Source organism: Danio rerio, chromosome 9 (genome assembly GCF_052040795.2).
Source record: "Danio rerio strain M-AB ecotype USA chromosome 9, GRCz13ab, whole genome shotgun sequence".
Lineage (NCBI taxonomy): Eukaryota > Metazoa > Chordata > Actinopteri > Cypriniformes > Danionidae > Danio > Danio rerio.
In genome coordinates, this window is record NC_141029.1 from 2,657,501 (window position 1) to 2,677,511 (window position 20,011).

The 20,011-nt window shown below is 34.9% G+C and overlaps 1 protein-coding gene across 2 annotated transcripts in view; it reads left to right on the plus strand.

The window, feature by feature from the left end:
• chn1 (chimerin 1) overlaps positions 1-20,011 on the plus strand; it is a 96,504-nt gene that overhangs the window by 70,524 nt on the left and 5,969 nt on the right. For both annotated transcript variants that reach the window (NM_213000.1, XM_087266286.1), the window contains 1 exon segment: positions 19,783-19,956. In NM_213000.1, the coding sequence (NP_998165.1) occupies positions 19,783-19,956 (174 nt within the window).

The window sequence follows — 20,011 nt, forward strand, 5'->3', positions numbered from 1 at the left end:
GTTGTTGACTAAAATTAAAATTTTGAAGCATTTTTTATTGATATACTTTGTACATTATAATGAATAAAAACAATTTCTTTATTAAAAGCATTTTTAGCATAAAAAAATATAATATTTCTGTCACAAACCAAGCTATTTGTCATGTCCCAGAGGCACTACTTTGAAATTGCATGTGGAAAAAAGTGAATAAAATACATAGTGTCTAAATTTTTTATTTTCTGTATTACAACTATTTTTTGTGGTCTTTTCTGGTGATAAATACAAAAAATAAAAAAATAGGCTGCAAAGTTATATCCCTCCATATAAACTCAATCCCATCACGCCAGCAATTCTCCACCTATAGCAATTTAGCCTCCACTCTTATATGACATCACAGACTGAAAGTGACATCATTCAGCGCTTTAACAGCATGCTGCAAAAAAAGGCAAGATATATTTTAATTTGTTTACATTTTTTGATGTTTGTTAGTTAAGAAGGTTACAGTCAACACCAATTCAACCCCGTAACGTAAAACTAAGATGGAATATGATTTAATTTTTTTATTTTTATTTCAAAACAATATAACATATCCTTGTTTAATTGCTGCCATGTGGGCCTTCTCCTTTAAACCACACAAGGAGCAGAGGCCGTTTTGTTTTAAAAAACTCAACCCCATCACACTTAACCCTGTTATTTATATATATATATATATATATATATATATATATATATATATATATATATATATATATATATATATATATATATATATATATATATATATATATGCACACTACACACTTTATGGTTGTATGTAAATGTTCCAAAAATGTGTTATTTGTTCAAAAATAAATAAAAGTGCAGTCAAAAAGTTAGATGTGATTAATTGCATCCAAAAAAAAAAAATTACATATATATATATATATATATATATATATATATATATATATATATATATATATATATATATATATAATGTTTTTTTATGCGATTATTCACTATTAACTTTTTAACTGCACTTTTATTATTATTATTATTATTATTATCATTATATATTATTATTATTATCAACCATTTACACATACATATATATTCAAGCATCCTTCCTTATGGAATGCTATGAAGAAACTGGTATAAGACACTATAAGTATGTTCCCAAATAACATAAATAACTTCAGTTAAAAGATAAAGCACCTTCAACAAAGGGCTTCTCATATTAAATTTTTTTTTTTCTAAAAATATAACAGCTTTAACAAATTAAACAACACAAAAATAAAAAGACTTAAATGCACAAACAATCAAATCAATAATAAATAAATGCAAACCACCAGAAAACATTTTAACCCAATCCCTACATAATGACAGTGCCTCGGTAATGTAGAAGTCCTCATTTTATTCGCCTGAACGAAATCTAAATGTGTAGGGAATGCTTAAAATAACTATTCAATTTCTTTGCATTAACAACATTTTACTCGTCTAAAGAGCATTTTCCCCCTATAAAGAGCCTTTTTGTGCTGATGAAGGGGTCAGTGAGTGTTAAATGTGTAGCAGTGATTCAGAAAGCATCTCTTAAAGCCATTAAGATGCTGCCAGTGAACATAAACATCTCTGAAAGTGGGGGTCCCGCCTGGCTTTAATAGTATACAATAATAGGCCTCATGTATCTAAATGTAAATTGTGTGCCATTAAAGCTGTTAACCCTCACCTCAAGAAACCCCTCGGAGGTAATCGCTTCATCTGAGCACATCAAGCACCATGGGATGCAGAACTGACTAAACATGTTGTTATTAAAATGTTATAAAACACTGATGTCATGGAAGACCTTTTTTGTTTCTAAAACAAACATTTAACAGTGCATTAAGTGGATTTTTCCAAACGATATCGATACTAAATGCATGTAAATAAATATTTATTATGTTTCTAAATTAATTTCAGTAATATTATTGCGTAATATGCGAAATGTTTAGATAATTTATGTACAACACAATAAGGAAAGTAATATTTTCAATGGCTTTTAGTGGCTGTCTTATGAGGCTTCTACTGTGGCTTTGTTGACTAAAGACGAGTGGTTATAACTGGATTTGTATTGTAAATAAATAAATATAACTTATGGCGCACTCACATTAGGAACAGTTGCCTTGAACCGTGCTAAAGCATGATTGTCCCCCATCCCTTCTCCCCCTTGGACTGCAATCACATCGCATTTTTACCTACCAGACCCGAGCACGCTTACATCATCAACGATGCGTCTGTTCAGTTTAACAGAAAGAGAAGCGCTCTCGCTCAGCACAGTAGAGATTGCTTTAGTATTATCGTTTTGTATTATTTTTAGTTGTTTGGGGTGCAGTGACGCGCAGTCAAACATTTTGCCGAACAGATCCACCACTTTTGACGCCAATAAATGATCATAAAAGTCTTCATGCTGCAGGTATTAGGAGGTTTGCTGAAGGTGCAGCTGTCGTGCAGTGAGGGGTTTGCGTCTTTAATAAACTACAACAAATCCTCATGAAACACTCCCCTAAAAGTGACATTGCGTCTTCAGTTTCGGGCTCAGGCACGCTTTGCACTCACACTACAAGCGTACCGCACCAAAGCCCAAGTGAACCACACACCTCGTTTAACCGGGCCAGGGCCAGCCAACTGAACCATGTCTGAGCCCGATTCAGAGCACTCACACTTCACAAACGAACCTGAAACGCACCCGGGCACGGTTCAAATAGTATAGTGTGAGTACACTCTTAAATAAACAAAACTTAACAGTTTTTAGCTTCTACAGGGTATCTGTGGGCTCTTAAAATGTTTTATATTAAAAAAAAATTGGCTTTAAAAAGTCTTAAATTCACTGAAATATTGTGTTGTAGGTCTTAAATCATTTTAAACAGCTCTTAATTTTCCTATGTCCGGGTAAAGCTACCCTATAGAGGCGACACCCAATCACAAGTAATCCATCTCAAAACTTTATATTTAAGTTTTTGTATTTCAAAGAGAGACAATTCACAACATTTTTACTGCAAATTTTTGTAATTAATTAATTAATAAATAAATTATAATCTATTAATAAATTCCCTAATCATGGAAAGAAAACTAAAGCAACACATGCCTTTTCATAATCTTACATTAATACAAAAACTATTTACAGAACTAGCTGCCCCTTTACAGTGTTTCCTCTAGGATTTTTACCAGCTGTGGCGGCAGGCCTTTTCTTCTCAGATCTACCAACTACCTATGGCGTTATTTCAATGACAAATGTCGTGAGCAGAGTATTACAAGTCTAGATCGCATTTATGTAATAGCCACAAAAGCCAGTGCACAAAACTTCTTGCACGCCCCCTCAAATAGGAATAAGAATTAATATAGCGGAAACCATGCATTAGACAAAATCATTCATGTTTAGCCCTGTTTGAGTCTAAAATTTCATTCATAATGGTCTTAAAAGGGTCTTAAAAAAGTCTTAAATTTGACTTGGAGAAACCTGCAAAAACGCTGTTCCATGATCGCACAGTTGTTCCACGTATATCTGTTCATCAACAGAACTCCGCCCCCTTTTTTATTTATACTTTACAAGACACGCCCCTTACTGCTGATTGGCTGCAAGTGTATTTTGTAGCAATGCATAGGATTTTTAGCCAACAAAAATCAAATACGAAATGTCCAGCAAAGCTGGTAAAATGACGTCTCTCAAACTTTCAAAGTCATTTTATTAACTCAAAGTTATTAAGGTCATTCAAAAAGTGTCTAAATGCAAAACAAAAATTACATAATAGATCATTATTACAAAGCATTTATTTGGTTTGAGCTTTTGACAAAGTACACTACCTAACAAAAGTCTGTTCGTCTGTTCGACTTGACTTCTTGTTGATCTTTTGGAAAGTGTCAGAAGGTCGATTTTTCCCATCAATCAGACCTACTGGAACCCCCATAGAGCCAAGATTCTCACAGAAATCAGTCAAGTTTGGTGAAAGAAAAATCATGGTTTGGTGTTGCATTCAGTTTGGGGGTGTGCGGGAGATCTGCAGGGTTTTCATTTCAATGCATTTCTAGTAAAAGCGTTTTTCAAAAATAGCTTGGTGCTTCTATAAAATGTGATGTTCTCGAAAGAACTGTGTTTTCTTAGTGGAAAGGACATTGTAATGAAGCTTTTTCCACTTTAAAGAGTTTGCTGCACAGTGGAACGTTTCCATGGGTGATGAAAGTTCTTCATGAGGCCACAGATGCCCGTAAACAAGCTTTATATTTAGACATGATTAATTTTCTTTTAAAGGAGCTGTGAAGGTAGTCGACACGCTGGCAGTGAAGATTCAGGCCTCGTTTACACTAGTGCGTTTTAGTTTTAAAACGGCGTTTTAGAATGAAAGCGATCCGCGTCCACACTCGCGTTTTACCCAGCGTTTCTGAACTGCTCTCCGTCCACACCAAAACGCTGAAAACGCACATCACGTGACCACACACACACACACTTTGGCAATCGCTGGAGCCCATCTACCCAGATGAGAGCTCTGCTAGTCGGACTTCTCATCAAGCATCTCCCGCTGGATCTAATCTCACTATATTTATTAAACGGGATATTTCATTCCTCTTGTTGTCTTTATCTAACGACATATTCCCTGACTTTGGTCATTGGATTCTATTACTTGTTCTCAGGTAACGTGTTTTGGCTGAGCGCAAAGATAAGTTAATGATTAATGTAAGCACGTAGCCTATTCTGTATATTGACTGATCGCTTGCCTTTATTTCCTATAATGTATAAACTTAATGTATGTTATACTTTTATAATGGCCATTATCGATTATTAAAACTGATATTCAGAAAAAGAGAGGGTGTGTTTCGTATTTTCACTGAAATTGAAAGGAGACAGTTGTTATCGGCTCCGTTTTGTTATAAATATGCACACAGTGAAGATGACGCTCATGCAGCACGACGCCTCAACATTTCTGCTGTCTGTTTAGTTGTTAATATTAAAATAAAAATAGGCAGTTCCTTATATCAAGTTTACATTTTATTGTTGAGAAAGTGAAACAACGTAGCCAAGGTGATGTGAATGAAGTTATAAAGTACACTGTTCCCTGTGAAGATTGACGCGTGTCCTCGGTATGTTTTCCATATCAAACTGAGAAGAAGAGATGCAGCCTTGATCAAACTTGCGAAGTCTGAACTTACACGGAGAAGATGCAGGACTGAACTGTGTGTGTTAGGCTACTTAATATTGAGGAAAAGCCCCAATCAGAGAGGCGAATGTCTGCAGCCCCGCCTCCGTTTTCAGATGTCTCCGTCTTTCCCCATCCACACTGAGACGGAGCAGCAGCGTTTCAGAATGAAAACGGCCTCTCCAGCGTTTTCGAAACGCTCCGTTTTCGGCGCTCGAGAACTCCGGCGTAGTGTGGACGGATAACGTAACCGTAGCAAAACTTATGCGTTTTCAAACTAAAACGCACTAGTGTAAACGGGGCCTCAGATTTGTGAAAGTCGAGCAAGCTGCTGGTGTTAATGGCTGACTGTGATGCATACGCCCTGCTGTTTATGAGTGTGATGTCATTTGTGTGCTGTTAAAGCTGTGAACCCAGTGTGTGTGTGTGTGTGTGTGTGTGTGTGTGTGTGTGTGTGTGTGTGTGTGTGTGTGTGTGTGTGTGTGTGTGTGTGTGTGTGTGTGTGTGTGCGTGCGTGCGTGTGTGTGTGTGTGTGTGTTCTGATGGGGAGATGTTCTGGTTTGAGTGTTTAGTTCCTCTTCCTGCAGATGTAGGCCAGCTTCTGTTCACTCCACAGGCTAATGAGCATTCGGATCTACATGAACACACACTGACCTATATGAGCTCCACAAACACACACACACACGAACATTCCATATTTCATCTTCTAGAAAGAGACGCAGGGTATTAAAACAATATCCCTCAACTTCCACACATGCTACAGGCGGCACGGTGGCTCAGTGGTTTGCACTGTGGCCTCACGGCAAGAAGGTCGCTGGTTCGAGTCCCGGCTGGGTCAGTTGGCATTTCTGTGTGGAGTTTGCATGTTCTGCCCGTGTTGTTGTGGGTTTCCTCTGGGTGCTCCAGTTTCCCCCACAGTCCAAACACATGCTCTATAGGGGAATTAGCTGTAGTGTATATGTGTGAATGAGTGTGTATGGGTGTTTCGCAGTACTGGGTTGCAGCTGGAAGGACATCCACTGTGTATAATATATGCTTGAATAGGTGGCTGTTCATTCCTCTGTGGCGACCCCTAATGAATAAGACTAATCCAAAGAAAAGTGAATGAACGACTGACTAAAATAAGTCAAAATAAACAAAACACAATAAAATAGAAATATTTGAAATAAAAAACCCATATTAAGTTTATCTCCGTTGCGGGATGTTTTCGTGGTCGCTTGTTTGTGTGTGTCTGAATGGTTTATTTATAGACTAATGTGAGCGACACACATTTTCATGAAGCGCCTTGATGAATAATGCATGAAGATATTTTGAAAGCTGCTTTCCGAGACTCTTCTCATGCTACTCTATCCAGATCTTCTCCTCTTATTGTTTTCTTTCACTCAATTCAATTCGATTCAAAAAAGCTTTATTAGCATGACTTGTCAGGTATTGCCAAACCATAGCACATTACATAAACAATGAACAAGGTAATGATTATACATCACATACAGTATATACAGTGGGTGAGGGGGGTATCCAACATGTCATATTTTTTTAATAATGTTTCTAAAGAAGCTGTTGACATGGAATTGAACCAGATTTTGGTGAAAACCCAAACAATACAAGCATAAAAATAAAACAAAACAAAAAAATCTGAAAAAATGAGTGTAATAAGAATGTAATAGCACAAGGAGAAAGCACTTAAATGTGTTTAATACTTTATTTAAAAGTCTTTTATTAATGATGGCAGCTTAAAGACGCCTCTCATATGGAGAAGGAAGTCACATGCGCTGCTCAGGTGTGAGTTTCTCACAGACTTCATCAGAGTGTCAAAATCTTGATGCTTCTGTGGGTCTCGTCTATCAAATCTGAGCTTTATTTAGTATTCTCTATTGGATTCGTATCAGGTGATTGGCTGGGCCATTCTACAGCTTGATTTTCTTTTTCTGAAAGCATCTGAGAGTCTCCTTGGCTGTGTTTTGGATCATTGTCTTGCTGAAATGTCCACCCTGGTTTCATCTTCATCCTCCTGCTGATGTAGATGTTGGACTGAAGCAGCCGATGTTCATTTACACTGAGGAAGGGCAGAGGGTTGCTGAAGAAATACTAAGAGATTTCAGCAGCTGTCTGGGCTTTCACTGCCGAACTACACCTCCCTTTCTTCATGTGTTCAATAATTCTTCCCTGCGTCGTTTCATTTTATTACACATAACTTCATTCGTGATCTAATTAGATTATTTTTCTTTGCATATATGGATTTCTTTGGTCGTCACCAACGTCTGGTGAAAATTTTAAGTCCCTTTAAAAATATGCTGACGTGTTCAGTACTTATTTTCCCTACTGTCGTCGTGTTATGTACTGTGCTCTCTCTCTCGTCTTCTCTCCTTCTCAGTCTCTCTCTTTCTCGTACTCTGTCTCTCAATTCAATTCAGCTTTAATATAGCTTTATTGGCATGACAAATATAAAAGAATGTCGACACAGTAATAACAGGAAGCATTTCATACTTACAGTACAACAAGGGGCTCTGTCATACACCCAGCACAATAAGGCACAAGATGTGCATGGCGCATTTTGTTGCTTTTTCCATTTGGGGTGTCAAAATTAATTGTTTCTTCGGTGCACCACGATGCAGACACGGACAATTTGGTATCGGTTCATTAATAATCATAACCGGTTATTATGTACTGACTTCATTTATCTCCTATGCGCTCTGTCGCGAGGGAGGTGAGCGCGAGTATTTACAACACCCAGACAATTCAATTCAATTCAGCTTTATTTGTATAGCGCTTTTACAATGTAGATTGTGTCAAAGCAGCTTCACATAAATGGTCATAGTAACTGGAAGAGCGTGGTTCAGGTTTTAGTGTTTAAGTTCAGTTCAGTTCAGTTTAGCTCAGTTCAGTGTGATTTAATCATTACTGAGAGTTCAAACACTGAAGAGCAAATTCATCGATGCGTAGCTCTACCAATCCTGAACCATGCGAGGCAGTGGCGACAGCGGAGAGGGAAAAAAAACTTCACCTGATGGGAGTGAAGAAAAAAAACCTCGAGGGAACCAGACTCAGTTGGGCACGACCATTTTAATTTCTCCGCTGGCCAAAAGACAACAACTCAGGGCCGGCCCGTGGCATAGGCACCATAGGCAAATGCTAAGGGCGCTGTACATCCAGGGGGCGCCAGAAAAGAGCGCGGTTCAGTTGGTTTTGTTTTCGATATTCCTGACACACATTCAGTTAACGTTGTAGACGGCAATAACTCAAAAACCTCTTACCCTAAAAAGATCTAAAGTGTTTTCCTACAAAAAGACAAAACTGGTTATGTTTCACAGCTGTCTTTCTTTTTTTTTTTGCTTGACATTACGAGCACTGCTCCGTTTAAGCCCTCACAATATGTGTTAAGCCGGGAGAGCTCGCGCTGACAGGAGCTCTCAGTAAGGGACCGTCGGAAAAGTGCTTCTTTTTTTTTTATTTTTTTTTTTACGTTTTTCTGCTCCGCTCAGCGCGAGCTCTCCCTGTTGCGAGGGCTTAAGTGTGTGTGTGTGTTTGTTTGTTTGATGCTGTCTATGTTTGTGAATGTGTTTGAATGAGAGACAGTGTGGTGCTGTGTGTCTGTGTGTTTATACAGGCAGCTCCCCTAAAATATAATGTTGTATATGAAAAGCATCGTTAATGCACCGAGATATCGAATTGAACTGAATCGAAGGCATGATAATCGTAACCGAACCGAACTGTGAGACCAATATAGGTTCACACCTCTAATTTTCAGACCAGCGCAACCCTAATTTTCACGTTTTGCACCATGTTGTATAAATAGCAAATCCATTTGCCCCACTTTGTAGACTCATGTATGTGCTGGTCTATAAAGGAGGTGTGTTAAGCCGCATTGTTGGTGCGTTGCCGTATTGAGGAACTGAAATAGACAGCGCCATTCACCAACTAAAAGCTGCTCTAAAGTCCAGAACAGAGCGCAATAGTTATTGGCCTATGCAGGTCCAAATGCTTACACATTACTTACTTAAACAGGATGAACAGCAATACACAAATAACTTTACAGATGGAAACAAAGGATTAAAATATTTTAAAAATGATTAATTTATAGAGAAATATAAACACCACTGCCTCCTGCCTCACCTCAGGGGGCTTTTTCAGTTTATTCATGACAATCTGCATCAGTATAATGTTATTATCATTAGCAGTATTATTTATTATATGCATATTTATATTTGTTTCAACAAACACAAGTGTACAACCTGTGGGGTTTTGGAGGCGTCTGCATCACCATATGGTGCATCAGAACTGGACGTGTGTTTGGATATAACTCAGGTTTATCAGCACACTTTGTTATTACTGTTATTTATTCGTTTGCTGGAAATTAGAACTGAATTTAGAAATAGTTTTGAATCAAATCTTTGTGCTTAACAAACAAAAGTAAATATGTCGGCTAATGCAGTGGTTCCCAACCTTAATCCCAACACGCCCTGAGAACTAGACTATTCGCTTAGATCAGTAAACAAGAGCCCGAAATGAGAAAAGGGAAAAAATAAATAAATAAAAACAAATACAATATTTATTTAAAAAAATGTCAAACTGTATTCATATTCTACATGTCATCATGATAAAATTCTCTCAATTCAATTCTCTCTCTCTCTCTCTCTCTGTGTGTAAAGGCAGCAGAAAGTAGGGCAGTGAAATCTCATTTGATGTGGAGATTTGCATTGAGTCTTCTTTCTTCAGTGTTTTGTCTGCAAGGGGCTTCTTTTGGGCTGTGTGCCCGCGTCTCAGTGTGTGTGTGTGTGTGTAGTGCCACAAACCCCCCCTCGGCCAGATCCATCATGGCAGTGGCTGAAAACAAAGCTGGCACGTCTTTATAATGAGAGCAGGCCTGAGAGCTCACAACCAGCTCCACTTCACACACACATACATACACACACACACACAGATTAACATGCAGAGCTCGTAGCAGCGCTTGGTCACTGTGTGTGTGTGTGTGAGGGGGAATTTCAGGATACAGAAACAGCAGAAGGATGCATTTATAGTGCATTAGATATTCCTGTTATATATTTATAAGGCTAAGAATACACTTCTGTGGGGGAATTTGAGGATACAGAGGAAATAATGCATCTGCAGGAGAAAGTGTGTTTATAGTGTTATAGTTATTAATGATATATCATATTTATAATGCTTCAAATAAATAGTTTTGTTTGATTTGAAACCACAGATACTTGTTTATCTAAATAATAGTTATAATAATAATAATAATAATAAACTGTATATTTAACAATCCACATTTTAAGATAAAATGATAATAATAATAATAATAAACAAATGTAACAATCAACATTTTTGGATAAAACAATAATAACAAATAATAATACAATGCAGATGGATTTATAGTGCATTATTGCTAATATATCATATTCATAATCAACTTTTAGGGTATAATAATAATAATAATAATAATAAATAACAATAACTAGCAATCAACATTTTAGTAAAAATTGCAATAACACTAATAATAATAATAACAACAATAAACTGTGTATTTAACAATCAACATTTTTGGAAAAAACAGTAATAATAATAAAAAGTTAACAATAAATGTAACAATTAACATTTTAGGATAAAACAATAACATAATTAATAATAATAATAATATTAATAATATAAACAGTATATTTAACAATCAGCATTTTAGGATAAAATAATAATAAAAAGAACAATAAATATAACTATCAACATTTTAGGATAAAACAGTGATAATTGTTTATTAATTGTATTGATTATTATTAATTATTATTATTATTAATCATAATAATAATAAACAATACATAACAATAACAATCAACATTTTAAGGAAAAACAATAATAATAATAATAATAATAATAATAATAAACAGTATATTTAACAATCTGTATTTTAGGATAAAATAATAATTTTAAAAATTACAATAAATGTAACAATCAACATTTTAAGATAAAACAACAACAACAACAGTAATAATAATAATAATAATAATAATAATATAAACAGTATATTTAACAATCAACATTTTAGGATAAATTATATTTAAAAAAAACTAACAATAAATGTAACAATCAGCATTTTAGGATAAAACACTAATAATAATAATAATAATAATAAAAATAATATTAATAATAAACAATAATAAATACAGATGCATTAATCGTGCAGTATTGATAATGTGTCATATTCATAATGCATAGGATAAGTTTGTTTTCATTTTAGTTTGTTTAATTTGTAAACAGAGATACTTGTCCCTCTATGATGTTAGGTATAAAGTACACCCAGGAGACTGTTATCTTAGAATAAGCTGATACAGCATACACTAACCTGCACAGTCACTAGATGGCACCAAAACAGTCAAAAACAGCAGCGTGACGGGCAAGCATAGAAATATAAATTGTGCGATGGGTGTTATTCAGTGGTTGTTTTCTGGGATAAACATACATTAGTATGCCGCAACTGACTGTATTCCAGACAGCCGCATAATAATGAACATTACCATGTATTGAGTAAATGATTAATGTAGTGACTGTGGTGTAAGCAGAATGTTGCATTATAAGAAACTGATGCACATCTCTGGTGTCTGTTAATCCAATTTTGTTTTCAGTAATTAGATAGACCTTTACAGTCTTTACACTTCATTGCTTCATGCTTTTTCAAGCATTACGAATGCATTATAATGCTTTTTGCACATTATTGTTGTGAACTACTAGTAAAACGGTTTAAAAAAGCACAGTACTAGACAAAAGATAAACATTGAATAAAATGAAGTATATTAAAAGTAACTTTTATTTCAGCTGCTTGCCATGACCAAGTAAAATAAGCACAATTAAATAACTGGTGGGGGTCACCTCTACACCCCTGTGCTGAACAGGACAGACTGCATGTATTATATTCTTGGCCTCTATTATCATCTGTCTCCTCCGCTTATCATAAAGCTCGCTCTTCTCTCTCAGAAATAATTACAGTTCTGCATGGCTGCGGTCTCAGGACCACCGAAGCGCTCAAGGGACTCTTTTTAATCACCCCATCTTCACTAGAAGAGCCGGCGCATAATTCACTCTTCAGATTACTCTTCATTCTGATTCCACCAGTCTAAAGGACCAAAAAAATGTAGCGCTGCTTATTGTTTGAAGGTTAAAAAGGGAAGCAGACCACAGCTGCTGATTATATTTGGAAGCCGCAATGTAGCGTTCAGCTTTTAATATTTAACGTTATTATTATTATTTTTAAATTTCTTTAATTCTTACTTTTTTGCTGTAATTTTATATTATTGATGTTTTAGGATGCACTGAAGCATTTCTTGGCGTTATTATTTTAGTTTTTAAAAATATGCATTGAAGCATTTCTAAATGATCGATTTTAGAAACTGTAAAATTATCCACCAATTGGCACCAACATAAAGTAAACGATTAGTCGAAAACAATATACAATATCATGCTAAAATAGTTTTTTTTTTTTTTTTTTTGGTTTATTAAAAAAAAACTTTTTTTGAGTAGTATACACTCACCGGCCACTTTATTAGGTACACCTGTCCAACTTTTCTTTACGCAAATTTCTAATCAGCCATTCACATGGCAGCAACTCAATGCATTTAGGCATGTAGACATGGTCAAGACGATCTGCTGCAGTTCAAATCGAGCATCAGAATGAGGAAGAAGGCTGATTTAAGTGACTTTGAACGTGGCATGGTTGTTGCTGCCAGACGGGCTGGTCTGAGTATTTCAGAAACTGCTGATCTACTGGGATTTTCACACACAACCATCTCTAGGGTTTACAGAGAATGGTCTGAAAAAGAGAAAATATCCATTGAGCAGCAGTTCTGTGGGCGCAAATGCCTTGTTAATGCCAGAGGAGAATGGCCAGACTGGTTCCAGCTGATAGAAAGGCAACAGTAACTCAAATAAGCACTCGTTACAACCGAGCTCTGCAGAAGAGCATCTCTGAACACACAACACGTCCAACCTTGAGGCGGATGGGCTACAGCAGCAAAAGAGCACACCGGGTGCCGCTCCTGTCAGCTAAGAACAGGAAACTGAGGCTACAATTCACACAGACTCACCAAAACTGGACAATAGAAGATTGGAGAAACGTTGCCTGCTCTGATGAGTCTCCATTTCTGCTGACACATTCGGATGATCGGGTCAGAATTTGGCGTCAACAACAGGAAAGGATGAATCCATCCTGCCTTTTATCTGGTTCAGGCTGCTGGTGGTGGTGTAATGCTGTGGGGGAGATTTTCTTGGCACACTTTGGGTCCATTAGTACCAATTGAGCATCGTGTCACCGCCACAGCCTACCTGAGTATTGTTGCTGACCATGTCCATCCCTTTATGAGCACAGTGTCTCCATCTTCTGATGGCTACTTCCAGCAGGATAACGCACCATGTTATAAAGCGTGAATCATCTCAGACTGGTTTCTTGAACATGACAATGAGTTCACTGCACTCAAATGGCCTCCATAGTCACCAGATCTTAATCCAATTGAGCACCTGTGGGATGTGGTGGAACGGGAGATTGGCATCATGGATGTGCAGCCGACAAATCTGCAGCAACTGTGTGATTCAACTGCAAAATCTTGTTGAATTTATGCCACCAAATAATTAAGGGGGTTCAACCTGGTACTAGTAAGGTGACCGGTGAGTGTATGACATGTACAACATAATTTAAATAAAAAATGTAGGATGTTTAATGTATATTTTAATTTTATATATAATTATTATATTATATATATATAATTATTCTTGCATAAATTTTCACATTTTATGTAGATTGTTAAAATTTTTATGTTATGTTTTTGTTTGATGGATTCAGCATTTATAGATTTATTTGTTTCAGCATAAAACAAATTCATTAAATTTCAATTCATAAAAAGTTTAAAAATGAATGTCTTCTATGAAATGCTTTTTTCAGAAATTCTGTTTTAATAGTTTTCATTCATTTAGTTTTTAGAATTTAATACTGATATAATTAAAAATGCTTCTTTAGTAAAATACAGTGTACGTTTTGATTAAATATGGCGTTTTAATTAACATAAATTTAAAAATATTAGTTGAAAATTAGTTGAAAATCAACATGACAAACAACAAAAATACATACAGTGAAAAAAACACTACGGATGCATGTTAATATAGGCAAGGCAAGGCAAGTTTATTTATATAGCACATTTCATACACAGTGGCAATTCAAAGTGCTTTACATAAACGAGAATAAAAGAAACAAGTAAAATAAAAATAAAAACAAATAATAAAAATGCGTCAAAACAAAACATAAAAACAGGTAAAATGTGAAATAAAAGAATGAAAAAGAAAAAACATAATAGTGCAATCTGTCGGACGCAGCACAGTGCTCATTCAGTAAAGGCACAGCTAAACAGATGTGTTTTCAGTCTTGATTTGAATGTGCCTAATGTTGGAGCACATCTGATCATTTCTGGAAGCTGATTCCAGCAGTGAGGGGCATAGTGGCTGAAGGCAGATTCACCCTGCTTTGACTGAACTCTTGGAACTTCTATTTGATCCTAAAGATCTGAGTGATCTGTTGGGTTTGTATTCAGTGAGCAAATCTTTGATGTATTGAGGTCCTAGGCCATTTAGTTATTTATAGACCAGTAATAACACTTTAAAATCTATTCTGAATGTAACTGGCAGCCAGTGTAAAGACCTGAGGACAGGTGTGATGTGCTCTGATTTTCTGCTTCTGGTCAGAATTCTGGCTGCAGCATTCTGGATGAGCTGCAACTGTCTGACTGTCTTTTTAGGAAGACCAGTGAGGAGTCCATTACAGTAATCCACCCTGCTGCTGATAAAAGCATGAACAAGTTTCTCTAAATCTTCACTAGAAACAAAGCATCTGAATATAGACCTGTACCCTTCATCATCTTAAAGGCATAGTTTACCCATCTGCTGTAGACACTGAACGACTAACACGCTGAGAGCTGTGTCTTAAAAGCAGTCAGTAAAATCCCCACTCGAGTAGTAATGGGTCGTCTGTTTGACCCATTATGTGCAGGAAATGAGGTCTGGTGTGGCCTGCAGGACTGACACTTGCTGACCACTGAAGAGTCTCTCACTGAACACATCTGCCCTCAGTCTGTCTCTCTCATCCATTCCTTCATTTTATTTTCTCTTTCCCTCTCTGTTTGAAGCAGCTGCCCCATTTAGGAGGCCACATTATATATTAATCAGCTAATTTGCCTACATTTGCATCCGCAGTGAGCTCTGATGTTTGTCTGGACTGGTTGAATTGGTACACTCTAAGGAAAAAAAAGTAATGTTAGCAATAAATAACTTTAAAATATGAGGGGTGTTCATGCGATTTTCTAAACTAGTGGTGTTTGAAATTAATGAATGCATGATAATCGTGAAACCATGATTATTTCTCAGACTATTATCATACAACCAAAATCTAGAATGGTCAGTCAGCGCTTATACATGCATTCACTGATTCAGAGGTTGCATATGAAGGGGGATGATCGACGCACAGATTTAATGGAAATGAAGTGCATGCAGATTTTTTTATATTATTTTCAGCGCGCTCTAAAGATTAAAAATATATGAAAAATATGGGAAAATATTTAATGATATGATGATAGCGGAATAAAATGGTAAAATACAGGAGAATTCCAGCAAAAAATGGGAGGGTTGACATGAATGAGGTAACGCAAAAGCTAAAAAAAAATATATATATATATATATATATATATATATATATATATATTAATACCTATTTTTTTTTCTGTCCCATTTTTTTTTGTCCACCCATTTTGTCTCTCCACCATCCCGATTTAGTTTTGCATTTACAGATTTCCTTGCGAACTGTTTCTTATGATAATGGCATTTTAGAGAAATTATATTTGAGTTTTATGCTTTAATTGATCTTTAAGCCAAAAAACATAGTTAAAGGGTCATCATTTACTTAACCTCATATCACTACAAACTCTTTTTTTTCTTCCATAAAACACACACACCATCAACAACACACACAAGTATCATGTTTTTTTGTTGTTGTTGTTGTTGTTGATGATTTTGAAATAAGAATTATTAGCCCCCCTTTGATTTTATTAAATGTTTTCTTATAATATTTCCCAAATAATGTTGAACAGATTCAGGAAATTTTCACAGTATGTCTGATAATATGTTTTCTTCTGGAGAAAGTCTTATTTGTTTTATTTCGGCTAGAATAAAAGCAATTAAAAATTTTTTTAAAGTCATTTTTAGGTCAAAATTATTTGTTTTTGATAGTCTGCAGAACAAACCAATGAAGTGAACAGGAAGTGTTTGTGGAAAAACTAATTTTGCGAGGGAACGCAAAAACAAACAAAAAAATATTTTCCTAACACTCTGTTTTTTTTTTTTTTTTTCCTCCCATCCATTTTTTTTCTCCATGCACCATCATGCCCCCTCCGGGTCTCCGTACAGTGCAGTGTATGCTAATGATTCATTCAGATGTCAGCACATAACCATTAAATGGCACTTTTTTGTTAGAGGAGGTCCAAATTTATTCCTGATCAGCTCTTATGTAAATTATTTGTTGTTAACGTAGAATTTTTGCAACTAATAATGCATAAATTTTCACATTTTATGTAAATTCCACTTGCGTTTGATGGACACATCGATTTAGTTTTGCATTTACAGGTTTCCTATGACAATGATTTTAGAGAAATTATATTTAAGTTGATAGTTCACTCCGATTGACAGTTAAGCCAAAACATAGTTAAAGGGTCATCATTTACTTAACCTCATACCACTACAAACTCTTTTTTTCCCTTTATAAAACACACACTTCATCATCATCAACACACACAAGTATCATGTTTTTTGTTGATGTTTTCTTTATATACGGTTGAAATCAGAATTATTATCCCCCCTTTGATATATATATATATATATATATATATATATATATATATATATATATATATATATATATATATATATATATATATATATATTTTTTTTTTTTTTTTTTTTTTTTTTTTTTTTCCCCAAATGATGTTCAACAGAGCAAGGAAATTTTCACAGTATGTCTGATAATATTTTTTCTCCTGGAGAAAGTCTTATTTGTTGTATTTCATCTAGAATAAAAGCAGTTTTTATTTTTTTGAAACACCATTTTAAGGTCAAAATTGTTAGCCTCTTTGAGCTATTTTTGTTTTCGATTACTTTCCTAATTACTTTCCTAATTACCCTAGTTTAGCTTTTAAATGTCACTTTAAGCTGTATACTAGTGTCTTGAAGAATATCTAGACAAATATTATTTACTGTCATCATGGCAAAGAGAAAATAAATCAGTTATTAGAAATGAGTTATGATTTGAAAAGTGTTGAAAAAATTTTCTCTCCATTAAACAGAAATTAGACAAAAAAAATAAACGGGGAGAATAATTCAGGGGGTTTTATAATTCACGACTTCAACTATATATATATATATATATATATATATATATATATATATATATATATATATATATATATATATATATATATATATATATATATTTTTTTTTTTTTTTCAGGTTCCAGTCTTTTTTCCTTGTCCAGTCTTGATTTTTGAGGCTTCTGAAGCAGTTAGTCTGAAGCTGCTCATGAATATTTAATGAGGCCACTTTCATTTGTAGTCCAGGCGTGTTCTGTCATCGCCAAGGTGACACCGCTGAAATGGCCATCAGCCAATCGGAGCGGCTGACATCACTGCTCAGAGGTCAGCAGAGGTCGCTAATTAAATGGAATGAAAACTCAGCAGGCCGAGCACAAAACATACTAAAGCATATCAGTCTCCAGATCAATGAAGCCACACACACACACACACACACACACACACATTATTTACAGATTTCAGCACTCAATCAACACACACTGGCTGATTTGAGCTGTTTTGGCAGGAAGAATGAAATGAATGCTTATTGAGTGTTGTTTAGCTCCCCCATTAAAACAAATACTATATAAATGTAATGTGCAATTATATAGTCTGTTTATATATTTTTTTCTTTTATGTTTTTTTAAATATATTATTTGTTTATGTTTTGGCTGACAATATGCATGGGCTGATATTGGATGAACTTAAAACTATCAGCAATAATATGAGAAAAAAAGACAGATACGGATCGTATAATAAATGTATGATGACAGTAGATAATATTTGATAAGATATTCTTCAAGACACTTCTATACAGCTTAAAGTGACATTTAAAGGCTTAACTAGGTTAATTAGGTTAACTAGGCAGGTTAGGGTAATTAGGCAAGTTATTGTATTGCAATGGTTTGTTCTGTAGACTATTGAAAAATACAGCTTAAAGGGGCTAATAATATTGACCCTAAAATGGTGTTTAAAAATTAAAAACTGCTTTTATTCTAGCCGAAATAAAACAAATAAGACTTTCTCCAGAAGAAAAAATATTATCAGACATACTGTGAAAATTTCCTTGCTCTGTTAAACATCATTTGGGAAACATTTAAAATAAATAAAAAAGGGGGGGCTAATAATTCTGACTTCAACTGTTTTTATATTTAATTTAATATTTCCATTTCTCTGTAAATATATGTAATATATGTTGGTGTGATTATTAAACTTATATTTATTAAAATAATATTTTAGTCACTGATGTTTACAAATAGAAAGATTATACATTTATATTCATGAGAAATATTGAAAAATTTACAAACTACAAAATATTACCAATTTTAAATATTCTTTGTTTTACTTGATTTATTTAAAAAATATATTTTTAATATTTGTCCCTAACATGCACATTTGGCCTACTCATTTTTGGACAACTATCATAAGTTATTTTGTTAGAATAGCTCCAGATTTGGCTTCAGTACTGACTTAGCTAATGTATATGCATTTGTTGAATATATTAAATAAATGAATTATTTTATTTGTCAAATGTACAGTTTAATGCTTTTAAATAACAAACATCACCCTTTAAGTCTTATTATATAAAAAAAAAAACCTATCTAAAATGTTGGATAGTTGAATGTAAAATTTAACCAGTCTTTATTCAGTCAAATTCATTTAATGTAGAAAAAAACTAGCTATTACTGTATGCAATTGACCATCGACACTGGCTTAACCTATTTTGGTTAACCCTTGTATGCTGTTGGGGATTTTTTCCATCTACTGTTTTGGCGACAAACCTTATCTTTGGACAAAATGCTTTGGAATTTTTCAAAAACTCAACAATACATGTTGGGTAAATTGACTACCCTTTCATTATGTTGGGGGCTGCATACTTGCCTTGATACAGTATACAGTACAGTCTGAGAAAATCAAAATAAGTCCCTCAGCTCTCAGAACATAGTAAACATAGTAAGTATATTTATGCACACTATACACTTTTACTCCACTGAACTCCATATAAAAGCTGAAGCTTTTTATTGCACATGCCTGTCTAAAAGGTTAATGCTGCCGACTGATGATCAACAGTAACAATGACACATTTGACCTCTTCATAGAATGCATGATTATATGCTGTCAATGCTTTGCAATCAAAAAATGTGATAATAATAGAAGTCAATGGGGGAAAAACAGCCCCCAACATAACCAAAGGGTAGTCAATTTGAACAATACACAATTCGCTATCAGCACTGCTTTGAAAAATTCTATAGTGCATCTGATCTGATCTGATTGTGTTTTCTGTGTTGTTTTTCAGATTGCGGGCTGAATGTTCATAAGCAGTGCTCAAAGATGGTGCCGAACGACTGTAAGCCGGACCTGAAGCACGTGAAGAAGGTTTACAGCTGTGATCTGACCACGCTGGTCAAAGCCCACAACGCCAAACGACCCATGGTGGTGGACATGTGCATACGAGAGATCGAAGCACGAGGTCAGAAAACATGCTTATGTTCACCAAAACTGTGTCACAATAACTGATGTGGCTA